This window comes from Mesocricetus auratus, unplaced genomic scaffold, assembly GCF_017639785.1.
Source record: "Mesocricetus auratus isolate SY011 unplaced genomic scaffold, BCM_Maur_2.0 Super-Scaffold_100676, whole genome shotgun sequence".
NCBI lineage: Eukaryota > Metazoa > Chordata > Mammalia > Rodentia > Cricetidae > Mesocricetus > Mesocricetus auratus.
The window spans coordinates 181,866,403-181,886,575 of record NW_024429266.1 but is presented as its reverse complement, the minus strand read 5'-3'; the positions used below and the strand labels follow the sequence as shown (position 1 = coordinate 181,886,575).

At 44.8% G+C, this 20,173-nt stretch overlaps 1 protein-coding gene across 2 annotated transcripts in view; it reads left to right on the top strand.

Annotated features, from left to right (window-relative positions):
• The first annotated feature begins 168 nt into the window (after window positions 1-168).
• Klrg1 (killer cell lectin like receptor G1) overlaps window positions 169-20,173 on the top strand; it is a 31,725-nt gene continuing 11,720 nt past the window's right edge. The window contains exons 1-3 of one of the 2 annotated variants that reach the window (XM_040738786.1): window positions 169-327; window positions 1,140-1,332; window positions 18,986-19,151. In XM_040738786.1, the coding sequence (XP_040594720.1) occupies window positions 19,070-19,151 (82 nt within the window). In that variant the 5' untranslated portion in view covers window positions 169-327; window positions 1,140-1,332; window positions 18,986-19,069. Of the gene's footprint in view, window positions 393-1,139; window positions 1,333-18,985; window positions 19,152-20,173 lie in introns of both variants that reach the window. The other variant, XM_021224727.2, reaches the window with a different exon arrangement.

The window sequence follows — 20,173 nt, the reverse complement described above, 5'->3', positions numbered from 1 at the left end:
AGCGTTGCTCCCGGGACTCGCTGGGAGTTGCAGTTTCTGCTCCCGAGGCGCTCTGGGAGGTGTAGTTCCTAGGGCTCGTCTGCTACCATAGTGGCCTCTGTGCGGCGCTGCTCAGCCGTCCGTCGGCTGAAATCTCTCCTGGTCTATAATAGTTGACTGAACGACCAGGACAGTGGAACGTTAGGATGTCCTGCGTGTCCTCGTTTTCTTAACACCTTTATTCAGAATTTTCTAACTCTCTGGGGACATTCTATTATTACTGCTACCTCTGCAATAACTTGTCCTCTTGTGGCGTCTTGCTAGATAAGCATACTCTGCTCTTCAAAGGTACCTGCCCTATATGTGCGGGTCCTCTAGTCTGCATTCTGTTTCCTGGGGTCTTTGTGACTTTGGTAAGGTCCCTGGCAGGCTCCGGGGTTTATTAGCCACTCTCTGTCCCTACTTATTCTTAGAACTCGGTTTGAAACTTAATTGTTATGGCTTCCTGGATTTACCCTCCGCGTTACTAATTTCTTCCTCTGAAGGTTCTTTTGGCTTTAGCTAGTCATTCCCTTCTGACTCTTAAATGCTTTTGTGTATGCCACTCTCTGCGTAAATAGGGATTCATGTTAGAGGCAGTATTATGTTTGAAACTGCTAGCTCTGTAGTGTCCCATACTATTTTAAAAAGTGAATTAAAATTTTTAATACATTTTACTTAAAATATAATTATTTCCCTTTTCTTCCAGTTCCTTCAAAGACTCCTCCACCCAGGTCTTTCCATGCCTCTCTTGATTTGATAGCATCTTTAAAAAAAAGTATTGCTACATGTAAACATAAATATATTACAACTGCTGAGTCTATTTTTGCTGTTTGTGTGTCTATGGTTACAGGAATGATCAATTTGTGTTGGATAACCACTTAGGAGGCTCATCCCTGGAAGGCGTTAATTCTCCCTCTCCCATTAATTACCCCTAGTTCTTTGTTTAAGGGTGGGGCCACTTGAGATTTTTCTCTTCTCTGCTAGAGTGTCTATTGATTTTGCCATTGTTCAGATCTTATTTGTGCAGCCATTTCTATGATACATTGTTTCACATCACACTTCCTGGTATTCCAGCTCTTAAATTCTTTCCTGTCTCTGTCTTCCTCATGTTCCCTCAGCCATGGATTCAGGAGTTGTGATGTAGCAGTATCCATTGGAGTTGGAGCTCTCACCATCCGTTGATCTCTTTCTTCTAAGATCCATGACCTCTTCAACCCTGGGAAGCTGAGTAGGTTTCTAGTACCAGGCATAATTCCCTCCTTTTGAGTGGGCCTTGAATTCAATTAGACTGAAGCTGGTTACCGCCATCATGTGAGTAAGGCTTACTGCACTTTTATGACTTCCTGGCTATGCTGTCTAATGTTGGCATTTATAGGTGTCACAGCTGGGTAGCACTATAAATACCTCCCTCCCTTGGCAGCTTGAGTAGTATTTTCTGCTCCCATGGAAGCTAGACTGCAGGAATGAGGCTCTCACGTTCTCTCCAGCTCCAATAGTATCAGTTCCATATCCTAAGTGTGAATGTCTTCAGCAATAGGGACAACTCTGAGAAGCTACCAAGGGTGACAGACATAGTCTATATTGTTTTGGGAGTCACTTGGACTATCCTGACCGACCATTTGAGAGACATCTTATGGTTTGTACTGGGGGTTTTGTCAGTCTATAGTTCTTGTAGGGAGCATTGTCAGCCCAAATGATGACATAACCTGTGTGTGTGTGTGTGTGTGTGTGTGTGTGTGATTGTGTGTGTGCACACGCGTCGTACAAGTTTAGGCAAATATAAAATGTTCCCATAAGGATTTATCAAAAAACCCTTGCTATTACTTGTCCCTCCTTCTTCCCTCTACTTCTCTATTGACCTCCTTCCCCCCACTCAATGAAACCTCGCTCCCCAGTTTCCCATTTCCCACTTCATATCACCTGAATCCCGCTGTTCCCTTCTCAGGCGCCCCTCCCCCACCACACAGTGGCTTTATAGCTTCCTGGTTTCTGCTGTTACTCCATGTATATCCTCACACCTGAAGATTTGGAGCTAGGGCCCACAGATAAAAGGGAAATGCAGCATTTGCCTTTCTGAATCTGGGTTACCAAACTCAATGTAATCTTTTCTGGGTCCATCCATTTACCTTCAAACATTCTGCTTTCCCTTTTCTTTACAGCTGAATAGTATTCCATGGTGTACATGTACCACATTTTCATTATCCGTTTCTCTGCCGAAGGACATTTCGGTTGTTTCCGTTTCCTAGCCATGGTGAACAGAGCAGCAATGGGCGCGACTGAGCAGGCATCTGTAGAGTAGGGCGTTGAATCATTTTGGCATGAGCCAAGTAGTGGTATAGCTGTATCTCAGAGTTGATTAACGTTATTAACTGACACACTTATTTTAGGCTTGGTGGGTATGTGGGCTGGGTATTGGATATTTTCTTTGGGGTGTATAAGTAAAAAGAAGCACCCTGAGTTTTGTAATAAAAGAAGTTGTTTGATATTGGAAAATGGAACTAACGAAACAAACTGCTGAATGACATCCCCAGGCCTACAAATAAACTTTTTAACAGTTGCATATTATTTAGCTTCATAGATTCCTGTCTAATCGATGCTAAATGTTGGGTTTTGACTTATTTCTACTGACTTGCTTTAATCAATTATCTAGCCAGTGCTTAATGAGCAATTACTATGAACCACATTTTGATAATAAAGCACAGAACAGTCCTAGTTTGTTCCATTTGAGAACTGACATTCCTTTCTTTTTAAAGTCTGAAAATTTCAGCCTGACGTTGGTGGGGCAGAACTTTAATCCCAGCACTCAGGAGGCAAGAGGCAGGCGGATCTCTGTGAGTTCGAGGCCAGCCTGGTCTACAGAGTGAGTTCCAGGACAGCCTCCAAAGGCACAGAGAAACCCTATCTTGAAAAACCAAAAACCAAAACCAAAACCAAAAAAAAAAGTCTGAAAATTTCATATATGTATACAATGTTTATTAATATCCACCCCACTACATCCTTCGAACTTCCATTAGGAACCCTCTCCCCGCAACACATCTACCTCCCAACCTCAACCCCACCCCCAATAATCCACTGAGTCTAATTAGGGATACCCATATACACCTGGGTATGGAATCATTCGCATGGTCCCTGGCAACTTCACCATAGTCACCTACACTGAGAGAAAAGTGACTCTCCCTTTCTGACCAGCCATTAACTGCCGGTAGGTCTTCAGTTAGGAGAAGGACCTTGGGTACCTTCCTCTCACACTGTAATTTTAACTGGTGTGATCTTGTGCACGTAAGCACAGCTGCTGTGAGATTGTGTACAACAGGTTTTCATGTCAAGAAGACAGCATTTCACACCACTCCTCCCTTCTTCACATCCCCATCTTCCAGAATATTCCCTGAGCCTTAGGAGGCAGGGGTTGACATAGTTATCCTATCTACAGCTGAGTCTTCAGTCACTCATTCTCAGTACTTTGAACAGTTATGAGTCTCCGCATTAACCTATTGCAATAAGTTTTTCCATTAAGGTTGGGAGTAGCTCAAATCTATGATTGTAAACATGTAGAAGACAGTTTGGCAACACTACTGTTTGGTAAAACAATACCATTAGGTTTTCTCCTAGCGTCTGTGCTTTCTCCAGCCTTGGGCTTTTAATGGGGGATGTCCTTCTGTATATATGTTTCTTTTATTGGTTGATGAATAAAACACTGATTGGCCAATAGCCAGGCAGAAAGTATAGGCAGGACTACCAGACCAGGAGAATTCGGGGAGAGGCGGCAGAGAGAAGCCTTGAGAGAGACAGCATATAGCCGCCAAAGGAATAACAGGTTTGGGCATTCTCCGGTAAGCCAACACCATGTGAAAATACATAGATTAATAGTTATGGGTTAATAATTAAGAGAGAAGTAGCCAGTAAGCAGCCTAAGCCATCGGCCAGACAGTATATAAATTAATATGTCTTTGTGTGTAACATGTTGCCTCCCCCGCCATCCATCTGGGCCCTGCCACAGCTGCAGTCCCCAAATAATACACAAGACACTATATTAATTATGAAGCTGTTGGCTGTTTGCTTGTTTCTTACTGACTAGCTCTGACTTAAGTATTTAACCCATAATTGTTAATCTAAGTATTTCTCTTACCTGAGAAAAGGGTCTGGACACCTACATGATGTCTCCTGTGTCTCTCTTTCCCAGAATCCTCCTCAACTCCTAGTCCCACCTATCTTGCTTCCCTATTGGCCAACAGTGCTTTATTGACATATACACAGGACATCCCCACCATTTGTGTGTTTATTTGGAGCAAAGCGGCTGTGGAACCAGGCTGGAAAGAAACTTCAGCAACAGGTTTTGACCATGTACCAAGCTTTAATTTCCTCCTTTGGAGCAGGCCTCAAATCCAGTTCAGAGAGCAGTTGTCACTTCCTTCAACAGCTTTGCCACTAGTGTCTGTTATATGGCTCCTCAGATTTGCAGATTCCCTCTAAAAGGAAACATTTCTTCCAGGAAGGGAAGACCCAAGAGCCTCAGGAGTTAAGCAAAAGATCACAAAAGGTCTCGCATACTAGAGAACACAAACTTGGAAGAGTCATGGGGGACCATACCAACAGTTTAAAAGAGAGTGGACGGTTGCTGGGGATGGAGACTATGACCAGCCAAACTGAGGTGAGAAAGGGCTGCTGGGATTAACTAGCTAGAGAGCTCCAGGACTGTATTTTTTTAGGACTCATTACTTATGTTTGGGTGGGCTTTCTGATGATGCAGCTGCTTTTGAATCATCTGTGCTCCTTGTAAGTGACCCTCACTCATACTCCTGCTAGTAATCCCAATAAAAAACTCCACTGGTTCACCATATTGGACTTGGGTACAATAGTTATTTTGGTCTGTCAAAGCTCTCTTTCTGGGGTGAGCCAATGTGTATAGTATGTATGTGTTGTGTCTCCCCAGTAAAAGTCTATCCCACATCATGAATCAGCAGGCATATCTTGCCTGCTAGAATGGTAGTGCAGTATGCAGGGCCCAGTGCTGGATAAAACCAATGACGTGTAATGACCCTCCCACCCCCATCCCCAGAAGCCTGCATAGTACCTTCTAGCACTGTGAATGCTAGCCAGCAGGGGTTTTCTAGTCAGATAGGAATTTTCTGTGTAGCTCTGGTTGTCCTGGAACTCCCTCTGTAGATCAGGCTCGCTTTGAACTAAGAGATTCATCTGCCTCTGCCACCTGAGTGCTGGGATTAAAGGTGTGCACTATCACTGCCTGGCCAAGATCAATTTCTTTATGTCTTGCAAACTAAGTGTTCACTGTCTTTGCCAACAGGGTCTTACCATTTAGTTATGGTGGGCACCCAAGATCAGCAGGGGCAATGCTCTGTGTTGTTTAAGTGCCTCTGGGACCTTACTGACCAATGACTCAAAGGAAGGTAAGTCATGCCTGGCACTGATATTTTCATTTAAGAACCCATGTCTTCTGGGAGCATCCTTTCTCACCCACATAGGGCGCATCTGTTCAAACTCCTTTAAAAATGTGTTTTTATACTTTAATCTCAGCACATGGGAGGCAGAGATAGATGGATCTCTGAGCCTGACCTATAAAGTGAGTATCAGGACAAACAAGGCTATACAGAGAAACCCTGTCTCAATAAATAGATAGATAGATAGATAGATAGATAGATAAGCATTTTAATTAGCTTACAAACTACTGGGTTAAGTAAGTAAATAAAATATTTTCCTTTAAAAAAATGCTTACTGGTGCACACCTTTAATTCCAGCCCTCCGGAGGCAGAATTCTGTGAGTTTGAGGCCGAGGGTGAGTTCCAGGACAGTCAGGGCTACACAGAGAAACCCTGTCCCAAAAAATAAAAAAACAAAAACAAAAGCAAGAGAAAGGAAGAAAGGAAGAAAGAAGGCAAACAGGAAAGCAAACTAGCAAGCAAGCTTATTGTTCTTGAAAGAGAACTGGGGTTCAATTCCCAGAACCCACATGAAGCTCACAAATGTTGGATCTCCATTTCCAGGGGATCCAATGCCCTCATCTGACCTCCACAGGCATGCATGTGGTGTATATACATTCAGAAAAAACACTCATAGACATAAAAATAGGTAAATCTTTTTAAATATTAAAAAAAACAAGCCAGGCAGTGGTGGCGCATGCCTTTAATCTCAGCACTTGGGAGGCAGAGGCAGGTGAATCTCTGTGAGTTCAAGGCCAGCCTGGTCTACAAGAGCTAGTTCCAGAACAGCTAGGGCTACACAGAGAAACCCAGTCTGGAAAAAAACTAATAAAACAAACAAACAACAAAAGCATGTATACACAGTAAAGTACTCAGAGGATGACCCTCTGCGGGGAGGGGACTTAGGTCTTTCCTGGGGGTGTTCAAGATTGGTCAGCTTAGACCAGACAAGCTGATAGGCCCACAACTTGGGGTGAACAGGTTTAGACCACACCTTGAGCTGGTTAGCTGGCAGGGGCTCCTGGCAGGAGAGGAAGAAAATAGGTCTGCTGTGCTGTTACCTCAGGTCAGTAGGTCAAGGAAGAAGCCGGAAGTTTGCCATCCTCCCTGTATTTCTGCGGTCCCTTGCCCTGCCTGCCTGCCTGTCAAGGATCCATCGAACTTCTCATTACCCCTAGTCTATAGCAGTTTTCATCAGATGTTTCTCAATTAGTATGTTTTGTTTTTAAAGTCCTGAAAACACCTTTTTGTCAACCAAACAGTTGTATTTTAAATGAATACTCAGGAAATTGCATAAATTATATTTATAACATAATGAAACATGCCAGAATTTGCTCTAAATTCCAAGATCCTTAAACAAAAAACATCACCTTAAAATGTGTATGGGGATGTGACAGCCAGGCCTAACCTGATAGTACCATGTGCTCTGTTCGGAGTAATAACTTATACAGGTCCCTGTGATGACTAAAGGAACTTAATATGGGGCCAGGCATCCTTTAAGGGCCATTGACCTTTTGCTCTGGGATGCCAGGGAGATCCTAGTGCCCTGTGGGTGAGGTAAGACTAGGATAATGGGCTGTGAGGTATTAACAGACGCCTTTGCTTCTGTAAAACTTGCTTATGGCTGTGGGACAGGGATGCAGTGGTCTTTTTATTACTGTATACTGGGGAAGTCGGGAAGTAAAACAATGTTCCTGCCCAGCTATGGGTTCCATGGACAGTTGTGATGCACGGCTTTCTGATGTCTGCCTTCAAACCGCACCTTAGCCCCCACCTCGGCACAGATGCTGTTTGGTGCTCAGGCTGCTGTCCGGCTAGCAGTAAGAATAAATTCATTTAATCTAAGTTTGCATTGAGTCTGAGTGAGAGGACTCTAGCAGGCCCAAGCATGGCAAAAAAGGCTCTGCCCTTCCCTGACTCCCTCTGCCTTGCTAAAAACTATTAGATTCCTAAAGCTACTCACCAAGGTCTGCTCCCTTATTTGACCGCTTCCTCCTTGTGAGGTTGTCTACCAAGGCCTAGCTATCAAAGTACTGAAGTCCAGCAATCAAAAGCCCCCTTTGGCTGCCCTAATTAACCTGTCCAATCAAAATTTAACTCCTCATCCCAACAAAGGGTTTCCCCTTTCCCCTTTATAAACTGTCATTTGCCTATGGGCCATGTCTGTTTCCTCTCTATCCAGAGGTAGTTCTCTCTGGGACAAATACCTCTGGCCTCTTTGCCTTGTTCCCTTCCCCTTCTTCCTCATCCTCTATCTCCTGTGTTTGTCCCTTATCCCTGCCCTTTGTCCCTCTGGGGCAAATAAATCTTTGTGCTGAGAATTTGGTCTTGGGGTGTCTTGTGCTGATACCTGTTTCTTCAAGCGGATTTGAATACCACAACAGTTTACATACACATATAAACCATACATACTAATACATACATGCACACACATTAAAAATCAAGCATCTAATAAGCCATAACCTTAGAAGTGGCCTTCTTAGTTAGATTGCTTTTGAGACATAAGATGACATGGACAGGTCACATAAGACCCTTACAAACACAGCCACAGCCAGTAGACAAACCAAATAACCCATGACAGGACACTGGGAGAGCCTTGAGTGGAGGTTTTGGAACCCTCTACACGACACTGGAAAGTAAGTGTGTAGAAGATTTTAGGCAGTTGGACGATCTTGCCTCCTTTTTTGTTTGTTATAGCTTGTAGCTGAGAGCTGAGGTATAGGGGTGTGTGTATGGGAGGTGTGTGTGTGTTGGGGGGAGAGATGTGGGCATGGGGAGGTGTGGGGCGTGTAGGGAGGTGTGTGGGCTGTGTTTGTGTAGGTGTGGGGTGTGCATGTAGGGAGGTGTGTGTGGGGTGTGTGTAGGTGTGGGGTGTCTTTGTGTGTGGAGGGTGTGCATGTGTAGGTGTGGGGTGTGCATGTGGGGAGGTGTGTGGGGTGTGTGTGTAGGTGTGGGGTGTCTTTGTGTGTGGAGGGTGTGCATGTGTAGGTGTGGGGTGTGCATGTGGGGAGGTGTGTGTGGGGTGTGTGTAGGTGTGGGGTGTCTTTGTGTGTGGAGGGTGTGTGTGTAGGTGTGGGGTGTGTATGTGGGGAGGTGTGTGGGTGTGCATGTGTAGCTGTGGAGTGTCTTTGTGTGTGGGGTGTGTGTGTAGATGTGGGGTGTGTGTATGTGGGGTAAGGTGTGGGTGTGGGTCCTGTAGCTCCTAGGTTGGAGGAACTCTGTGGAAAGGAGGGGAGGAGGAGGAGAAAGAGCATGAAAGAGGAAGAACCAAACGGTGGCTGAGGAAGGTGGAGGATGTCACTGAATGCAATTTGTAGACTGAAGTAGGTTGGGACTTTGCAAACTGGACATATTTTAGATGGGATACTTTAAAAATGCAGTTCAGGCACGAGTCTAAGGAGGCTGGGGTCATAACACGGGGTGAGGTGGTGAAACAGAGTCCCCTTTCAGAGTTGCGGGGGCTTAGATCTAGGTGGACTGACCAGGAGGGGGATTTCATAGGCTATAATTGGACTCAAATCAGCTGTGAGGGGGATGGGGAGGAACTCATCATTCTAGAGAAACCGAGAAGGTAGCTACTTGCTTTTCTTCCTTCTGGGCAGGAGGGGGAACTTACAGTGGATAAAGTGGAGGCTCGTGGGGAATTTCCCCCACTGAGAGAAGCAGGGCTACAGTGAGGTCCTGGAGCAGGACCGGGAGAGGAAGACAGCCTGCTGGCGAGGACGGCTGCAAGGGGCGCGGGAGGGGCGTGCTGGCAAAGAGGGGGAGGGCAGGGTTTAGCAGTGCTGGGCCAGGAGAAAGGAGTGGGAAACAGAGAAATGGGGATGCTTTGTAATTATAGAGAGCCTCCCAGGAAGAAAGGAAGTGGCCGCGATGAGCCAGCCTGCGCATTACAGCTGGCACTTTCAGTATCTGATCAGCGCCCAGAGCCTGGCTCCGGTGGAAAGGGGTCCTCAGCTGCAGCCCTGTGAACTCCCACAGAGAGAAGCTGCAGTTAGGGGTCCTCCAGACGTCTTTCCTGATGAGGGACAGGGACAGAGCACTGGCAAGGAGGAAGGGGTGCGAGGAGAGAGCGGTGAGAAGAATTAGGTCTCACATTGTGTCTGTGAAAGGAAGAGACAGAGCCGGCTGGAGGAGGGATGGAAGCGGCTGGCAAGGTGATCTGTAGGACACTCCACTTGGTTTGCTCTCACGCTGGATGAAGCTGTGTGTGTCCGGTGTTGCTTTGAGATAGCATTCTGAAGTCTGGTGATCAGGTGGGCAGATGGGTGTGGCGTCCAAAATGAAACTGGAAACAAAAGGCTAGCCGAGGTGCCTAACACGCCAAAACACATCCTGGCTTCCCGGCTCACGAGGTACCCGTGGCTCCTCTCAGCTCTTCTCACGCTGCCCCCTACTGCAGAGGGTCCCTTTTGATAGCCGGCAGGGAAATAATCAGTGAAGAGACAAGAATAAAACTGCATCAGCCCAATTTTGGTACCGGTTCCGGACCAGGACTTTGAGATTCTGACCACCGGTTGGTTCATTTATTTAGTTATACTTAAGCACGCACAATTTTGGAAACAAGTTTTCTGATAATAATGTAACCAAGAAAAGGCTCCAGGAGAACGGCCGGGGTAAACAGAACAAGGAGTCAGAGTTTGACCTGGCCCAGAGACAACACAGAAGTCACTTAGGCTCTTGTGAAGCACATTGGCATCTCTCACAAGGATGGGTTTATGGTTTAATTTAGAGGGAGAGGGGCTGGGATATATAAAGCATAAATTCTGGGAGATGTGGACAGAGCCTGGCTCATCAGACAGCAAAGGACCCCGAGGCTGTGAACTATATCCATTCCGGGCTTTCCAGGAGGAACAGGTTAAACATCTCTTTTCCTTGAAGGATGCCTGCAAGTTTAGCTTTCCTGGCTTATCTCTGTGCACACGCACCTTTTACCCCTCTGTACCCTACCCTAAACTCTAGTGCATGGATTGAAATCCCACAGGGTTTGGACCCTGTCAGGGGTGAGTGTCTTAGACCCCAGGCTGAGTTCAAAGCCCAAATACACCACAGTGGAAGAGTATAGTTGAGCCTTAGATGGAGAAACACAACACCCAGGGAGCCGAGGTAGTTTAGGAGCAAAGAGGTGGCCCATTGGGACAGAGGCAGGGAGGGATTACAGAGAAGAAGTCATCTATATACTGGAGGAGTATGCTAGGGCTGAGGTCAAAGGTGGAAAGGTCTTGGGCCAAGGCTTGGCTAAAGAAATGAGAATTGTCCTGGAAACCCTGAGGGAGTACAGTCTGGAGGACCAGGTGTCAGGGTCCTACCAGGTGAAAGCAAAGAGGAAGTGTGAGTCAGGGTGTAAAGGGGCAATTTACAAAGACAACGGTGTCTTTCAGGTCCAGGACAGTAAAGTGAGAGGCTGTAGGAGGAATGTTAGAAAGCAGGTTGTATGGGTTGTTAAGCACTGGGTGTATTGGAATAACCGCCTCATTAGTGAGGAGCAGGTCTTGGACCAAACGGTAAGCACCAAAGGATTTCCCAACCGGAAGAATGGGGTGCTGCAGGGCGAGTAGACAGGGATTTAAAGTCCCCGAGATAAAAGGTGGGTAATGATGAGTTTCAGAAATAGGAAGCGGGTCTGGAAAGGAAGGAGGAAGGTCCTTGAGGAAAACTGGGACTGGCTGGTGGTGAGTAGCAACCACGGGAGTGGAGATATCCCGTACTCGAGGATCTACTGGAATCAGAGGGCAGGGACAGGACAGTCTGGGGTAGGAACCTGTGAGGCTATTAAGGGGAGAAGAAGGTGGGCGTCAGAAGAGAGTGTGGGGACCAAGGTGAGAGTGGCCCCAAAGTGGCTGAGGATATCACAGCCATGGCAGGGGTTAAGTACCCTTTAACTTAGCCTGTCTGACCTCCAACCATGTGCAGCCTCTGACTCAGTTTTACTCAGTCCAGAGATGACAGATGGCCTGCATGGGTGTGGAAACAACAGTAGCATGGGCATGGGGGTCTCCATTGGGCAATCCATTTTTGTGATGCACATGCCCAAATTTCAGGGCCATTATCTGAGTTCTTACAATTCAGGGTTCAAGAGGGTCACTGAAACGGCTTGTCCTTTGGGGTAAGAAATTTATTGGGGGAGATGAGATAGACAGAGAGAGGGGGGGGAGGGAGGATTGGTGTACTCAAAGCACGATGTATATGTTGAGGTCAGAGGACAACTTGTGGGATTCGGTTGTCTCTTTCCATCAGGTAGGAATTGCCTTTACTTACTGAGCCATCTTGACGTCTCTTATTAGGACAATTCTTAGCTCCATGGGAAGACAGAAAAGTGGGATCTCTGAGGAGAGCTCAGGTGCTGAGGAGACTTCAGCCATTAAGCAAAATGAGGGTCCCCTCTTGCAATCTTCAGAGAGAAGAGAGTGGGTCCCAGGCAAATAGATGATGAGTAGGTGCTAGAAGTCACATTGCCAGATTTTAGGGAGCAGGGGGAGGGGGAAGTTCAGCCCCACAGTTGCAGAGATCTGTCCCTTGCCTATGCGCTGATTGCTAGCATGCTTCATAAACTTCTCTGGAAGAGAAGATCGTATAATCCTGGGCTGTTAGAAGCCTGCTAGGATTTGTCGCCAGTGACATCTTGAAGTGTTTCTTCCATGCTTTCTTCCCATAGTTTTACATCTGACATTAATGCTTTGATCCACTTTGACTTGGTTCTTTTGCAGGAACAGATTTCTCTTTCATTTCTAACTTAAAAATTGGTAGACTTTTAATATATGCTGAAAATGAATTATTTGGATAAAAGAAGTCAGGGAAAATTTTCATTCACAATAAAGAATAAAATATAAAAACAAAGCAATAAATAAAACTCCTAGGCACAGATTTAATCAAGATGTTACAGACTTTTACAATGAAAGCTATGCAGCACCAAAGACAGAAATTATAGAAGACAGTTGGTGATGGGAAGTTCTCCCATATCTACGGATCAGCCAAGTTACGGTGGTCACCTTGTCAAAAGCTGATTTTAGCTGTTTGAGCCTGATTCTTGTGCTTAAACAAGCCCAAGGTTTGTTGACTCTGCTTGTCCTTTCAAAACAGCTTACTTTCATTTTTTTATATTCTGTATTTATTTCTTCTCTGACCTAGATAATTTCCTATCTACTAACATCGGATTTAGTTTGTTCTTTTTCTTCTTCCTTAAGGTAGAAGTTGAGTTTAGGGCTTCTGATCTTCCCACTTTGGGGAGGTGGAGGGTAGAGGCTTTGTGACCCAGACTGACCTTGAATTTATGATGGTCCCCTTCTTCTGCCTTTTGAATGCTGGGATTACAGACATATGCAGCAATGCTCTGTTCTTTCCTTAAAAAAAATAAATCACTGTGGCACGGAGAGATGAAATGTTTTTCTGTCTCCTACCCACTGGAGGCTGCAATAGCTTTAAGTATCAGCCTAGCTGTTTAGTGAGTGTTTGCATTCACCCCACTCAGTTTAAAGCATTTAGTTTTCTTTTCTTTGATTTATGACTTACCTAGAAGTGGGTTTCAATTTCCAGGTTCTTAAAAACTTGTCAGGAGTTTTTTCCCTGTTGTTGACTCCTTTGCAGCTGTGGGATGTCTGTCTAATAGCCTAATATTGGGCTGTGGATGGCTCTGGTAGTGAGGAGCTTTCTGCACAAGCCTGGTGACTTGCACTTATTCCTCAGAATGCAGAGAAGCGGGAGGAGGGAGCATCCTTTGCAAAACTGTTCTCTGACCTACACATGCACAGCGTGATGTGTGTGCTCCCCCCAAACCCCCCACTAACAAATAAAGATGAAAATGTCCTAGCATCTCAAATTTATTGAAATGTATATTATAGCTCAATATACTATCTGTTTTTTTTAATTAACATTGTTTTTCAAACTTAAAAAAAAAGAAACCCAAGTATTCTCTACTTGTTCAGGGTAATTTCAGGGGTAAATTTTTAATTAGATCAACGTGGGTGATGGTGTGGCTGAAATGCTTTATATCACTATTGATTTTTCTGAAGCTCAAGGACAATTTTATTAGTGTTTAAAGGAGAACCCTCCAGGGCAGGCAGGCTGTAAATCTCAGCAGCTGCTGGTAGAAGAGAATGAAAAGAGAAGGGAAAAGAGCCACACTGTTTAAACTGGCATGGACGGCGAGGAGCAGGGTGCTAGAGAGAGTGAGGAAGCCCAGAAAGCTGTGTTAGGGAAAGCCTGCTTACAGAAGAGACAGAAAAGAGAAAAAACGTTACACTGTTCTGAGTAATTTAGAGAAGTGACTGAGCCTGGAAAGAGTCACGAGAGGAACGTAAAGGCAAAAGTGTATCATTACAAGCCCGAGGCAGAGGCTCAGCAAAATCCCACTCTAGTGTTTTGAAACTGTTCAAATCAAAGTCCATTAGTTCAATGGGCTAATGACAGCATCCATCTACAGGGCTTCTCCTTGCTTTTCTTTTGACATCCAAGACTGGACTCGAGAAAGGTGACCCCAGGATACTTTCAGGGTCTTGCATAGTTTTGGGAGTAACTAAAGTCACAGTGTGAGGTCCCTCCTAGATGTCTTTTAGAGAGAGAAGATATTAAGCCATCATTAATTTCTTAGGTTAAGCCAATAGTGGGTATATCTCTGTTGACTTTAGAGCGGTGCTGTTGTGTTGAATTGAGCCAACATCTGATGCCTTTTATCTGGGCAGCATTTTCCTCATCAAGAAGAAAAATCATTGGGCCAGGCGTGGTGGCAAATGCTTTTAATACCAGCACTCAGGGGGCAGAGATAGGCAGATCTTTGAGTTCCAGGCCAGCCTGGTCTACAAAGCAAGTTCCTGAACAGCCAAGGCTGATACACAGAGAAACTCTGCCTTAAAGAAACACACACACACAAAAAGAAAAGAAAATCATTAGTGAGAAATAGTTTTCTAAAATTACTACTGATTTTTTTGCTTTGTAGTTTTACCAGTTACTGAAGAGAGAGATTAAGTTTTTTTACATGATTATGTATTTGTTGATTTCACTTTAATTAACTAAGCTTTTGTTTCTAATGATTTAAAATTCTGAATTGTATACATGTGTTCACTTGTAGTTGTTTGATAGTCTCAGTGGCATGACTAATGTAATCATGAAATGTTATCTTGGTATAGGTCAATTTTGTTTTATGTTAATCTGACCATTTGTGACAGGCTTAGTAATAGCTCTCATGACCTTATGAAGCCAAAGGGACTCAGTAGTTGTGATTGACATGTATATCTGTATGTATGTATGTATGTATGCATGCATGCATGTGTGCATGTATGTCATCATTATGCCCCCAGACTGACCTGAAACTTGTGATCCTCTGACATCAGCTTTACAAGTACTAGGATTATAGGCGAGATTGTAAGAATGTTGTTTTTTTTTTTTTTTTTTTTTTTTTTTGGTTTTTACAAGACAGGGTTTCTCTGTATTGTTTTGGAGGCTGTCGGTCCAGCCTGGCCTCAAACTCACAGAGATCCACCTGCCTCTGCCTCCCGAGTGCTGGGATTAAAGGCGTGCGCCACCACCGCCTGGCTAGATTGTAAGAATCTTGATATGAGGGATTATGTTGGACTGCTCTTGTGCCTCCAATGTACTCATGGGGGACCCAGTGAGTCGGTGAGAAAAAGGAGATGCCTCTGCAGAAGCAGAAATAGAACTGATACTTTGACACTGGTGGACTAAGCCGTAAATCAAGGAAGGCAGGCAGCTCGAGGCACTGGAGCAGTGAAGGAAGCTGGTTGCTTCCACAGGGAAAGCAGCTCAGTGTTTGTAGACTTCTGACCCCCTGGACCATTGAGAAAACACATGCTGTGGCTCTTAAGTGTGTCACAGGTGGTTTGTTAAAGCAGCGGCAGGAAACTAATACACCATTTTGGGCTTCTTTTGTTGACCATTCATTGACTTACACATATTTCTTTTTCTGCATGTGTGTGTGTAGTGCGTGTGCAAGGATGCATGCACACGGAAGCCAGAGGAGCATGCTGAGTGTCCTGCTCTGTCACTCTTCACTTTATGCCTTGGAGAGGGTCTCTCTCTGAATCTGTAGCTTGGCTGGCAGCCAACAAGCTCCAGCAAGTCTTGTGTCTCCGCTCAACACAATACTGTGGTCATAGGTGCATGCTGCTTTTGCTCAAAATCTTCCATGAATGATAAGGATTTGAACTCATGTCAAATCATGCTTGTATGAAAAGTGCTCTTACCATTTAGCAATCTCCTTAGCCCTGTACAGTAAATTTTTTACAATCTATTTTTTTCACCTGGTGACATTCATCACACATTACCAGCCCCTTCTGCCCCGTGAATGTGTGTGTGTGTGTGTGTGTGTGTGTGTGTGTGTGTGTGCATGTACAGACCAGAAGTTGATGTTAGGTGTCTTCTGAAATCATCATCATAAATTATTTTGAGACCAAGTCTCTCACTGAACCTGTAGCTCATCAATTTGGCTAGACTGGTTGGCCAGTGAGCCCTGGGGATCCTCCTGTCTCCACTGTCCTGTGTGGTTTTGCAGATGCATGTCACCATGACTGGCTTTTTATGTGGGCGCCAAATCTGAACCCAGGTCCTTATGCATACAAGCACTTTACTAAGCAAGCCAACTCCCCAACCTTGGTATTATCCACAGGTTCCTCATATTCATTGACCTTTCCTTCTGAATGTTCCAATTTGCTATTAACCATATCCAATTATTTTTTAAAGATTTGATTGATTCTTTATTCACTCTGACTCTACCTTTTTCCTAAGTGTTTGAACATATTTTTGTAATTATTACAGTTCTTGTTTGCTGACTCCAGTCTCTGTTTCATTATCTCTACTTAATGCCTTTTCCTCAACTGAAGGTTTAAACGTGTTATGCCTGAGTGTCAACTTGGCAAGGGGAGAGCTTGTGATGGTGTCAACTTGACAGGATCTAGAGCGGTAGTTCTTACCCTGTGGGTGTGACACCACAGAGTTCACATATCAGATATTTACATTACAATTCATAATAGTAGCAAAGTTGCAGTTATGAAATAGCAACGGGGTCACCACAGCATGAGAAACTCGATTAAAGCATCTCAGCTTTTGGAGGGTTGAGAACCACTGCTGATTGTCACCTAGGAGACAAACCTCCTGTGATGTCTATGAGGGAGTTTCTAAATTGAGTTACTGAGGTGGAAGGATCCACCCAAAATGGGTCCTCAACTCAAAAAGAAAAACATGAGCTGAGCACCAGCATTTCTCTCTCTCTCTCTCTCTCTCTCTCTCTCTCTCTCTCTCTCTCTCTCTCTCTCTCTCTCTCTCTCTCTCTCTCTCTGTCCCAACTTGTAGATTCAGTTGTCTCAAGCTCCTGTTGTCAGACCTTTCCACCATGAGGGACCACATTCCTCATCTGTGAGCCCAAAGGAACTCTCCTCCATGAACAAGCTTCTGTCATAGCAACAGGAAAATCATAGCAGTATGAAAACCAACTAACACACTCAAGTAGCAACAGAAACTGACTGTGTAGCCAGGATGGCCTTGAACTCATGATCTTCCTGCCTCTGCCTTCTCAGGGCTGGAATTGCAGGCAGGCACCGCCACACCAGTCACAGCACACGATGGAATTTCCTTCCCCTTTAATGCTGATTTATATTTGACTACAAGTATAAACTATATTTGACATTTTTTCCTTTTAAGGGTATCAGTATTTGTCCTCAAGTCTGTGGCTAAGTCACTGGTGGATTCTTGGTGTTTTCCTAGGTGTGTGCGTGCGTGCGTGCGTGCGTGCGTGTGTGCGTGCGTGTGTGTGTGTGTGTGTGTGTGTGTGTGTGTGTTAGTATGACTGGCAAACACTACATGATCTCTGGTCTGACATTCATCTTTGGCTCTGCAGGGGGCCGTGTTAATGAGATGCAGTTTTAGTTCATGACCGAGCATCCTAGCTTTTAGTCACAGACCTGTGGTGAATTCCTCTGTTTTTCAGGTACTTCCCTCTGCATAGCTCTTATCAGTTACTGGGCTGTGCAAATTCCAGCCACATTAGCAGCTCCCAGTGCCAGTATCTGACTCCTGCTTGGTGAGTGTGACTGCTTCCCTGTTTAGAATTCTTTTTCCTGTTCTGAGTCAGACCAGGTCCTGGGGGGGAAGCCAGCCTGGAGAGCTGTGTTCACCTTAATAACTCTCTTTTCTCAAAGACCACAGCATTATGTGTGTGTGTGTGTGTGTGTGTGTGTGTGTGTGTGTGTGTATTTGTAGGTGTTCATTTTCTTGGTTGGAGGACAGTCCAGGACCCCTCTGTCGTGACTGGGAACAACTTTATTAGTTTTCATTATCAGTCCCTGTTTCTCTTTTGTTTTCCCTCTTCTGTCTTTATTCACTCTAACTTAGTGACTGTCTTAGATTTCTATTGCTGTGATAAAACATTATGCCCTGAAGCTGCTTGGGGAGGAAAGGGTTTACTTCATCTCACTTCCATGTCTATCACTGAAGGAAGTCAGGGTGGGAACTCCAACAGGGCAGGTACCTCGATGCAGGAGCTGAGGCAGAGGAATGCTGCTTACTACCTTGCTTCCCCTACCTTGCTCAGCCTGCTTTTTTTTTTTGTTTTCTAGGCAGGGTTTCTCTGCATAGCCTTGGCTGTTCTGGAACTCACTCTGTAGACCAGGCTGGCCTCAAACTCACAGAGATCCGCCTGCCTCTGCCTGGGATTAAAGGCGTGCGCCACCATATGAAACCTGCTTTCTTATACAGCCCAGGACCACCATTCCAGTGGCACCACTCACAATGGGCTGGGTCCTTCTATATCCGTCACTAACTAAGAAAACACCTACAATCTTGTCTATAGGCCAATCTTATGGAGGAAGTTTCTCAGTTGAGAATCTCCTTTTTCTAAGTGACTCTAACTTGTGTCAAGTTGACAGTAAACTAGCCAGGACAATGATCTTATCTGATTTTCAATTCCTATGTTTTTCTTACTTGGATTTTTATTAGCTTTTTAAAATTATTTTTATTTTCTCCTACTAGAAATCAATTGCTGACACCTCATTAGTTTTGTTTCTCTTTGTAACTGTCTTTGCACAGAAAGATAAAGCAATGAGAAAAGGTCATGGTGAATTTGCCACTGTGTGGAATAAAGGTGAGCACACGCCTGGAGGAATGTTCTGGGCTAGACAGCGTTGTGCCACACTTGCCAAATACACAGGAGTCAGTTTCTAGCATGATCCGGGCCCATGCGGCCAGCAGCCCATCACACAGGAATTCATCCCGACTCAGGAGGCCCAGGAAATGATAAACTCAGCTCTAGTTGGTGTCTGTCTCTTTTAGAAGGGAAGGAGTCTCTGGGATGAGGTCTAGGAGCCCCTCACTTTTAGTGTAGAATCCAGGGACTTAAGCACTGTTATCCCAGCAGAGCAAGATGTGACTGGGAGCCAGCATGTGCCTGATGAGCACCTAAGGAGTGCTGCCGTTGAGTTTAAAGAGCAATTCGAACATTTATCTCTACAGCAACCCTACAACTTCAATCATTTCCTGAGAAAGTTGCTTCTGCTTCTGTCAAGTTTCCTGCTGCTATTTTACAGGATGGGCCATTTCCTCACTGGTGCTCATTCTCACCCTGCTCTCATTCAACGCTCTCCACCGAGTGTGACAGGCGTTTGGCAGAGATGGCTGACAGAGATATTTATTGCACATTAGAACTGCCTGCCACACCTCAAGTCCAAGAAGGCTCTGGATCGAAGCTCAGAGGTGAGTTAACCACACCAGCCCTGAAGACTGGGAGGACAGGGTGCAGAAAATTGAGGGCAATTTGAGGCAATGCTTTTGGGTTCAGTTTGCAGTGCTGATGGGGGATATGGACTTTCGGCGTAGAGTACACCCGTGATCTGGGTCTCAGATAAGTCTTTTCTAGGCTCTTCTGAGATCCCAGCTAATGCCAAGCAATGGCTATGGCATCTTTTTGTTGTTGTTGTTTTAAGTTTTCTTTATTCTTAAGGATTTTATACATCTAGACAAGTGTGCTATTCTTTGTTGATCGCGATCTATATAAGAGCTTTGTGAGAGAATTTTGTCTGCAGCCAGGCTTTGAGCAGTTGACTTTGACTGTTGAAACCCTACCATCTCTGCTTCTCTAGCCATGACATAAAGAAAGTAACAGCTTTATTGAGGGGTAATGGCAAGACTTCTTAGGATGAGAAACGGGTCCACCCCCCTCTCATATTGCAACTGAATGGTGATGGGGAATAAAGATGCTGAACTCTAGCCGGGCGTTGGTGGCGCATGCCTTTAATCCCAGCACTCAGGAGGCAGAGGCAGGCAGATCTCTGTGAGTTCGAGGCCAGCCTGTTCTACAAAGTGAGTTCCAGGACAGCCTCCAAAGCCACAGAGAAACTCTGTCTCGAAAAACCAAAAAAAAAAAAAAAAAAAAGAAGCTGAACTCTGTAGATCTTGGGCCATGTGATCTGGGGGGGGGGTCAGGGGACACCAACAGTAACACACACAAAACCAATTTTCTATGCAGATTCCCATCTGAGACAGGGAACAATGTAAATGCCAAAATTAATACTTGATTTTATAACTCAAGCAGGTGACTCCCAGAAGATATATATATTCTCTTTTGTAGTTTTGTAGACTTTCTCTGTTTGTTATATAATCTTGTTATCATGTTTTCCCTTTTTGGTTATAATTTTTAATGCTGCCTTTTGAAAAAATTGGCATGTTTTCTAAAACATGGGTATTTTTGTTTCTATAAATTAAATAGAACTATGCAT